The 9,596-nt window shown below is 44.4% G+C and overlaps 1 protein-coding gene across 3 annotated transcripts in view; it reads right to left on the reverse strand.

Annotated features, from left to right (window-relative positions):
* The window catches only part of JAKMIP3 (Janus kinase and microtubule interacting protein 3), a 91,249-nt gene that overhangs the window by 38,111 nt on the left and 43,542 nt on the right, over positions 1-9,596 (reverse strand). For all 3 annotated transcript variants that reach the window (XM_019556317.1, XM_019556315.1, XM_019556316.1), the window contains 3 exons: positions 6,163-6,222; positions 4,352-4,480; positions 898-1,026 (listed from right to left, as the gene is read on the reverse strand). In XM_019556317.1, coding sequence (XP_019411862.1) covers positions 898-1,026; positions 4,352-4,480; positions 6,163-6,222 — 318 coding nt within the window. The remainder of the gene's footprint in view (positions 1-897; positions 1,027-4,351; positions 4,481-6,162; positions 6,223-9,596) is intronic.

Consider the following 9,596-nt stretch of genomic DNA (forward strand, 5'->3'; position numbering starts at 1 on the left):
ATTTAAATTCTGGGTATTACATATTAAGGCTATTCATAACAAAGTTTTACAGAAAGAAAGCTTAATTTTAAGGATTTTCCATAAAATATTCCACTTGACATTCTTTTAAGCTGATCAGAGTGTTAAAAAAAATATTAAAATTCAATAACTGTGGTTTCTTCACCAATCCAGCACTTTAATATAAAAGAATGGAATTCCAGCTGCTTTTAGAGACTATAAATTACAACCCAGCAGTTAAGATTGCAATGCAGATGCATTAGGAATTCACAGCCAACAATATTATAAAGAGGCACCACTATGGAGCATATCATTTTTTTCCAGCTGCATACATGAGTACAATTAAGGATTAAAGGGGAGGGCTGAGGGGAAAAAAATCTTTAAAATGTTGCAAAGCGTTCTCTTTTTTAACTACTGCTCACATACAATTAGATATCTAATCTATCCTGCAATCTGGCCCAAATTCCGGTACTGTCTTTAATTCTATCAATGTGATTTCTAGCTTTGATTGTATTTAGAACATTATCTTTACCTCTTATCCTAAACTGCTGTATAGTGTTGCTGTGTCTTGACCTAAGGATAGCTGCATTTAAATGATGGGTGACATGACTCTAAAATACAGGTAAAGTAACTCAATTGCTTCATTAAAACTGTAAAGCATTTCAGAACCTATCCAGGTAAAAGGCACTTTACAAATCTAAAACCATGTTCTAAATACAGGACTATCAAAATAATACCAGCCAGATCTACTGGTTTAAACTGGACTTAATCTTCTAGGGCATCAGTGGAGATACACTGATTTGTAGCAGCCACTGGCCTCTTATGAAAACAATAGAGCATTTAAATTTTAAAAATTACAATTACAATCCTTTATTTTCATGTAATATAAGCCATTTAGACCTTAACTTCTCGTTCTGCATCCAATGTTCCTCCGACCTGTTCTTGCAACAAAGCATATGCTCGTTGCAAAGCTTGATATTCCATTGTCAACTGCCGAAATCTCAGTTCTGTTTCTTCTTTGGCCATACCCTGAAAGGATAACACACAGGTTTATAATTTGACTTTTCCAAAATGAAAAGTATAGAAAGCCTAACAGCAACCTCTGTGTTTCCTCTGAAAAAGGAAGATGGTATCCTGTAATAACAGCACTTTTAAAATGCAAGTTGGCAAGCTGTGGTCATAAAAGTCTGCTTTCCTAGTAAAATATTACTTAAAAACACTTCAGTGAAAACAGGAGACAAGTCTTTCCTTACCAAGTGTGCACTACTTGCCAGAATTGCTGATCAAAACCATTATGAGGAAAAGTTCACCAATTTTTGGAAAAATGCAGAGCATGTCATCTATGAAATACTCTGACTGCTGAATCATCCCTCAATCACTGCATTACACACAGTCACCACTGGGGCTGTGTCAGTAGCATTTTTGAATGAACATGTGATTTTTTTTACAGTGCACTAGGTTTTCAACCTGAGAAAAAGACCAAAGGAGTGAATTAGTGGCTGATTTTCAGAGCTACTATGCACCTATAGCTTCCACAGAAGTCAAGGAGAGGTGGGGAGTCACAGTACTTAATTGCTTTTAAAAAATCCTTCTTTCATACTGCCATACATTAGATTGGTGCATCAATATCAAGAACAGAACTGTGTGGAGATTTATTTTTTTTTCAGACAAATACTGTATTTCCTGAAAATGCAGTTTCAGTCCTCTCAGGACTATTCATGTAGTCCTTAAGCACATCTGACTCAATAAAAAGTTTGGGTACTAGATTTACAGTTGTGGAGGTGATGGCTTTTTACCCAATAGCTCCGTGGTTAGAGCACTCACCCAAGACATAAGAAACCGAGATCTGGGTCCCTCAACTGCCCGAGGGATTTTTATGCCACATCTCACCCACATCTCAAAAGAACATCCTAACAACCAGACTGTAGTGCATTCTTGGGTAGGATATTTTCAATCCCTTCCAGGGTATCTGGTCCATTTAGCGTGGAACCGTAAATACGCACTGAAGAACAGTGAACTTGGCTCTTCAGCCAAGTGGTTTGGCCACTGACCTGGGAGGGGGGAGGGACTCCTGGATTCCAGTCTCTGCTCTGGTGAATTTTAATTATTTTTTCAGAGTGGAATAGCATCAGGAGGTGAGAATAAGACCACTCCATCCCAGAATATCTTATTGCACAGGTGTTCAGGCACTCTCCTGAGAGGAGGGAGATGTAACTTCAAATCCCTGCAAAGGCAGAGACAGGAGTTGAACCTGTCATATATAGTGTGTATGCTCTAACCAGTAGGTTACTTGATAAAAAAGGGACAATGGCACCAGTATTACCATCAGCTTAAATATACGCTTTCGTTTCTGTTACTTTTCTTATACGTGCTGCCAAAACAAATGCTTTGTTTTAGGTCAAATAAAATATTTAATTCAAAATGAAATGAAATCATTCATTTTTTCATTTTAATGAGAAAAACAGAAACATTTTTACTTGATTCATATTGGCCCTTTTTCTTGTATTTTGGTTCAGCAGGCAAAAAAGCGAATGTTTCCACTCACCCGTAAACAAGTTAATCTTCTACGAGTGGCAAGGATTTTCTGTAATATCTTTTGGGCATCAAGTGCCCTTCCTCAGGCCCTTCCTGAGAGACCTTTTCCAACAGCTCTCCCAACTATACAGTTGGTCCAGTATATGATAACATAGAAAATCCTTGCCTCTTAGACATTTCCCAAATCATCACTGCTACCAACAACAAAGTGATCATTTACAGAATGTAGTTATCACATGCTACTAAAAAGATGGTTCACTGAAGAGACGCTTTTTTATCAAGGTTCTTGCTGGAACCTAGAAATAGTGATTGTAGATGGATCTGATATAAGATTCTGAATAAAACACTGACTTTTTTTGGACAATGTCATATGGGAATGAACTTCACAATACTGCTGATATTCAACCAGTGGTGTCAGCCTGCTGCTGTTTCTGCATTATCTCTTGGGCTAGAGACAGAAGTTACACATAAACTAGTTTCAGTGATCAGAAACTGGTTTAAACTGTGACAGAGCAGAAGTTCCGTGCACATAACCACTTTCAAAATGGCCAGAACTGGTTTAAGGTAAACCTGGTTGAATGTGGCATCAGCCTTAACTGATTTAGTTCACACCAGTTTATGTAACTTCTATCACAGACCTCTTCCAGATTCAAGTTAACTCACAGTCCCCCAAAATCCCAGCATGCTTTGCAGCCCTGGGCTGTGCTGTCCTGTCCTGTTTGCTCCAGAGAGTAGGGTTGGCCTCCTCTGCTCACCAGCTGGAGCAGTGAGAAGGGTGTGGAGGTGGAAAACCTAGCTCCAGAGTGCACTGGGGTCTACCTGTTGGGGGTGAAGCTGCCTATGCCAGGCTTTTCCCCCACCCACCATTGGAGTGGCAGAAAGGAGTGGCCAAACCCTGAGGCCGGGCAGACAAAATGAGGCAGAGGGGTCTTTAAGCCTTCTCCCTCTGCCTGACACTCCAGCCGGGGTCTGCCAGGGGTGCAACAGTCCCTGAGGGGATGGGGCATGGTCAGGCACCAGCCACGAGCCAGCATGCTGAGGCAGAGGGGAGGGAGGAGTCCCTGTAGGCCAGGAAGGGCCCCCCTTCCCAATCATGCTCAGTGGATCTGCCAGGGCCTGGCCATGCCAACCCCCACAGCTCATGCAGGGAGTGGGAAAAGCCTGGAAGGCTCCTCTCCCAGCTTCCCTCCAGGCTTCTGGCCACTGCCAAAGGGAAGGAAAAGCTTGTTCTAGTGCCCCCAGCTTCTAGCCTGAGCTAGTGAAGGCACGTGTTTGCATTTCCGTAATGTCTGTCCACTTGCTTCTCAGTTGAATCTATGCAGTTTAAACTAACCTGCAAAGATTGAACTGATTCAGCCTTGGGCTTTTTGACTGTCAGAGAAGGAATAAAAGTGCTTATAGTCTTTCTATTGCCCTGGCTGACTTCTTAATGCTAAGGATCGGGAAATTCAATTCAGAGAACACAGACTCTTTCTGTTAGACCCAGATGAAAAATCCCAGCTAAAATTACAATACACATGTGCATAGCCTTTGCAGCTTTCCTAGCTCTAAAAGATAATCAAATTCCAAGGTCTGAGGTATAAGATTTAGATGTGTCTGGTTTTGCCATGTGTGATAGACCACCAGAAGTATTATCCTCCAAAGGCGGGATTAAGCTCACAATCATTTGGGTACATCAGTGTCTCTGTCATATGATATATCAATTAGGAGTGGTAAAATGGCTTAGTAGTATGATTAGGAATTCTGATTAAAAGCATAGAATTAGTGCAGCATAAACTGAAGTTTGATCACATCTACTTGATGAATGGGGAAAAAATACCTCTTCCAAGTCATCATCAGGAGTGCAAGGAGTTTGATCTGTTCTGTCAGTCTGATATGAGATAGAAGAACCATCAGACTCAAGGGAAGCTTCTTCATCGTAGCCAAAAAATGTCTCCACCACCGGCTTCTGGCCAAACGACAATGTGTAAGTACAGCTAAACAATACAAATGTATATAACAACACAGCATAGTTGGGCCTCTCAAAATGTCTGAAAAATGCACTCATGGTTTCTCTAACAGATTTAAAACAGTATTAGCTTATACACCAAAAGATTAATTTTGGACTTCACACACTTCTCCAAAACAGTGATATACTTTTCAGAGAGTTGCATTCCTCTTTGTTTTAATCAGCTACCTTAGGCTATGTCTACACTTCAGTCCAGAGGTGCAATTGCAGATTCCCTAGAAATATGCAAACTACCTTTAAAAGACTTTCCCCAGCCTGATCACCAGTGGCCTTATTCATCTGTATGTTTTCATATTAAAGCTGACTCGACGTATTTCTGTCAAAATATTGACGTATTAAATCGAAACTTTTCGTAAGAAAAGGTTAATTTTGAAGAACATTTTACTTGAACACTTTGTGAGAAAAATATTAAGTAAAATTTTTGAAAAACAAAGTTTATTTTCAGCATTTTTTAAATGAAAAAAATCTAGGTTTCCAGTTTGCAATGACTTTGCCTTTAAAAATTGATGTTAGTTATAGTGAAAAAAATAAATAACTAAAAATAGTCAAAACTAAAACAAAATATTTCAAAAGGATCAGCATTTCAAAATGATATTGATCTGTGGTTCACTGAAGTTTTTTAGATTTGTACCTTCTGCATTTGGACATTATTTCAATATCTCACATATGCTAAAACCATTTCCAGCATAAATTTAGACCATTTAAATATGCATAGACACAAAGAATTAATCTGGGAATTGGTTAGTATGCTACAGTAGTAAAGAACTGGATTTTACATAAGCCTCAGGGGCTATAGTTTGCTCTGACTTACACCATGTGTAACCATACCAAGGACCTGTTTCATCTTTTAAAACATAGGGCAGCTCCTTGATGTTTCACCTTATCCTCTCATTGCACCAGTCCATTAATTATCCATCATGCAGACTATGCAACATTTCCTTCTTCCATCTCACTGAGCATTAATTTAAATGCTGCTGCTGTTTATAACTAATGATTTTATGCACATTGCTAGATTCCATAATGAATTATTTACACACATTTACTTACACGTTTTAGACACTATTGTAGAAATGAGTTAAATTCATTTTTTTCTTATTCATAAAATCTGCCTACTCTTTACACAGACTATCTTATTACTCCTAAGGGATACTCAAACTACATGGAGTAATTAAGCTTTGCATATTAAAATGTAAGTAGTCAAGTATTAATAATATGAGATTTACACAGTTACCTCCTAAAGTATGTGTATTAAATATCACTAATGAATATTACAGGAGAAGTGCTATGGCATTCTTCCATGCTCCACCTAAAAAATAAGTCTTACTATTCTTTTAAATAATCATAAGACTCTATATAGGATTGTTCTTGAACTGCTTGACATAAACTCAGACTTAAGTTTCAGTTTTTCAAAAGTCACTTCTAATGAGGTGTCTATGAGATCTATGAGGTGTCAGCTTTTATATGCCCAATATTAGGTTCCTTATTGTGTTTCCACTGAAGTCAACAGAAGTCAGTGGGCCAGGATTTCATCCTCACCTTCAATAATACTGAACACTATCTCCCTCTAACTTCACCACAACAGACGTTATGTGCATCAGAATTTTAAATTGTTTTGCTCTTACCTTAGGAATTTTTGTCATTTTTTTCCTTTGTTTCCTGTACCTTAAAAGCTTATCACGTTCCTGGAAAAAATATATTTAGTTTATTTGTTAGCTGTTTTCAGAGTGTTAGTACTTAAATGCACTGCATAAATGTATGTATTCTTTAAATTAACAAAAATATAAACATTGATATCAGTAAAAGTCTGCAAGAAAAAATAGAAATAAGCATCAGTCATGTGCCAATGGCTCTCTGAAATCTAACAAGTGTACAATATGAATGTATCAGCTGCCTGATTATATGAGAATCCTGACAGCTAAGGACAGACTAATCAATATTTCACACTGACATTCTGGGGCTAATTGCACAGCTGATGTGTCAACAGAACATTCATTTAGATCCTTGTTACAGCTTTTTTCTGAGAGATGGGATATCTTCCTGGTACTGAGAAGTGAGATCTAGTTCTTACTTGGAAGTGCTTGGTGGTGCGTTCAGCTTATGTACTTGCATTTGGAGCCATGAACAAGTTGAATCAGCCAGTTACTACGGAACAGCAATCAGCAACCTTTTAAGGCCATAGGCCAGATGACCCAGTTTGGGTCAGAGGCAGGTGGCAGGGTGGGTGGGTGAATCCTAGTACCCAGCTGCTGCTGCTGCTTTTCCCCACAGCAGAACGGAAAAGTGCCTGCTGCTGAAGCCCCATGCCCACAATTTGGGTCAGATGGTTCCATAGGCTCTAGGTCAGGCTTGTCCAACGTACGGCCTGTGGGCCCCCATGCGGCACACCAAGCTATTTTCTGTGGCCCGATGTCCCTCGCTCGAGACAGGCGGGTGGAGGAGGGGAGGGGAGCCACTCACCCCTGTGGGGCCGGGCTCATGTGACCTCCCATGTCACATGAGCTGGGTCCTGCCACCACCCCAAGGGCTGCGTGGTGTGGGGCTGCCCTGGCTGCACCTGACGGGACGAGCTGAGGGCAGCACCTGCTTTTAATTGTCTCCAGCTTGGCCCCTTGCCCCTGGTGTCCCGCCTACCTCCCAGGACCCACCAGGCTCAGCGGCCATTTGGCGGGGATGGGGCGCAGCAGGGCAGGGCAACTCCGGGGAGGCCTCAGCAGGCAGGGTCCTGGTGTGACCTCTGTGGGGCAAAGCAGTGGGAGCCAGTGTCCGCTGGGCCCTGTGCTCCAGACTCACGGTGCTGAGGCCACCGGGGCTGCGTGCGAGGGAAGCTGGGCACCATGGTGAGCAGGGACATGTGGGCAGGCAAGTGAGGGGCTGCAGTGCAGTGGCCACCTTGCTCTGGCCCCCCTCAGGCAGCACCGGCTCATGGGGCTGCACTGTTTGGGGGCAGCCCGGGGGGGGAGGGGGGATTGTCACTCCCTGCGGCTGGGCTGGGTGCTGCTCTCCTGCCGTGGTGACTGCCTGCACCCTCCCAGGGGCCATTTGCCTTCACCACAGGGAAGTGTGGAGGACCGGAGTGGCTCGTGTTTCCCCAAGGCTTTCCTCCACAAGGAGCCGCCCTAGGCAGACCAGCCTGAGACCCTGACAGGCTGGGAACCGGCTTTGCTCCCGCAGGTCCACCGTCCCCCATCTCATGCGTTGGCTGGGCCCCAGCCACATCTGTCCGAACATTGCCAAGACTTTGGGCAGTGATGTTGCTGGTGTGGGCGAGGCCTGGTGAAGCAGTGGCATAGGCGGCCCCTTGGCCTGTGTGAAAGTACCAGCTACATCGGTTTGGTCACATATTTTAACACGGCTGTCAAATATCTTCTGGGATTGCCTTCAAATGGTGGTTGTAGTAGGCAGAAGTGGGGCCCCAGCTGTTGAGATGGCTGGTCCAGGACTTCGTTTGCTGTGTTTGTCGCTAGCTGAGCACAGGTGGGGGTTTATGCCAGCTTTGCCTTATTTCAGGCTTGTCCAACATACAGCCCATGGGGTGATAAAATATGAATATGGCTCGCTGGCCCACTGGGTGATAGAAAGTTCATGATCCAGCCCCACATTCAAAAAGTTTCAACACCCCTGCTCTAGGTTGTGATCTCTAGTATGGAACATTCAGGGCCAGACTTCCCCAAGCGCTGCAGTCACACGGTTTCAGCCAGAGCAGATCCCAGGTCAGGGGTGCACTGGTGCACTTGCACACCTATTTGATTCCTGCTCCACCCAGGCTAGGGACAGGCATTCAAAAAGCCCAAGCCTGAATTGATTCAATCTTTGCAGGTTACTCTAGTCCACATATGTGCACAGGGCAGGGGCTGCGTGCTGCCTGCTGAGGGCTTTCACTCTGCTGCCCTTCTCTGGGGCCTCCGCAGTCTGGTGTGTGCAATCTGGTGTTGCAAAGAACAGCAGAGTCATGCAGGGAGCTGCCTGCTGCTGCAAATTCCACACTGCCTTGGTGATGTACCCCCTGCATGCACATGGCTGCAGCAGGGGCAGTGGTGTAGAGTTGTGTGCAGGGGGTGCAGGCAGCATGGATCTCACAGCAGCAGGTAGCTTCCTGAATGGCTCCATTGTTCCCTGCATCACATGCCCTGCAGGTCGCACATGCTGGGCTACAGAGGCCCTGGGGAAGGGCAGCAGGGCAGGGAGCATGCACCTGAAGTGGGCAGCGCACAGCCCCTGCTCCGTGCACAGATCTGGGGAGTGTGGGTCCCTCCTGCCTCCTAGGAGTGCACGTGACAGTGGGGAGCTAGCCCTGTCTCCCCATCCCCGGACAAGCTGCCCATAGCCCCGTTCCACTCCTGCCAGAGCCCTGCAGCTGTGCATTGCAGCCCAGGCACTGTCCAGCTGGATAGCAGCCATGAAACTCTGGCAGCCTGCAGAGGGCTCATCACAAAACTGCAAAATCTGTGGGTTTCTCTGGTAAAATGAGAAATCTGTGTTTGCCTCTGTTAAAAGGCAAAATCTGTGGTTTACTCTGTTATTCCATGGGAAATGGAAAACCTGGATCCCTGATGATTAAGACGGGTTTAACCCCCACCCTGGCCTGCACACTACCCATCTGGGGTGTTCCTGGTGGGGAGGGGGAAGCAGTCCTCACCAGGCTTTCTCTTCCACCCGCACTTGCTGCCCAAGGGATGTGGAGTGTTGCCAGACCCAAGCCTCTGGCCCCGGCTGGCACTCTGAGGCAAAGCAGGGAGCTTATCAGAACACAAAGCTCATCAGCCCATCAAGAAAACGAAGCCTCTCTCTTATTAGTTCACATGTGCCCTTAAACAGCTTTTTGCAAAGCATTTTAAAGGAAGAATGGAGGGACATTACCAGGTGACTGGTTGATTAGCTCCAAAAAGCCCAAAGTGGACACAGTTCTGTCTGCCTTTGTTCCGGTGAATTTGGAGACACACCGACATAGACACCTAGGCATTAGCCCACACACATAGGCATTAACTAGCAAGAGGGTGGTGTGACCATGACCAGATGCTGGCTGGGGTCTGTGTCACTGGGGTCTGTGGGGGAGGGG

This window comes from Crocodylus porosus, unplaced genomic scaffold (genome assembly GCF_001723895.1).
Source record: "Crocodylus porosus isolate Cpor-Errol unplaced genomic scaffold, CroPor_comp1, whole genome shotgun sequence".
Lineage (NCBI taxonomy): Eukaryota > Metazoa > Chordata > Crocodylia > Crocodylidae > Crocodylus > Crocodylus porosus.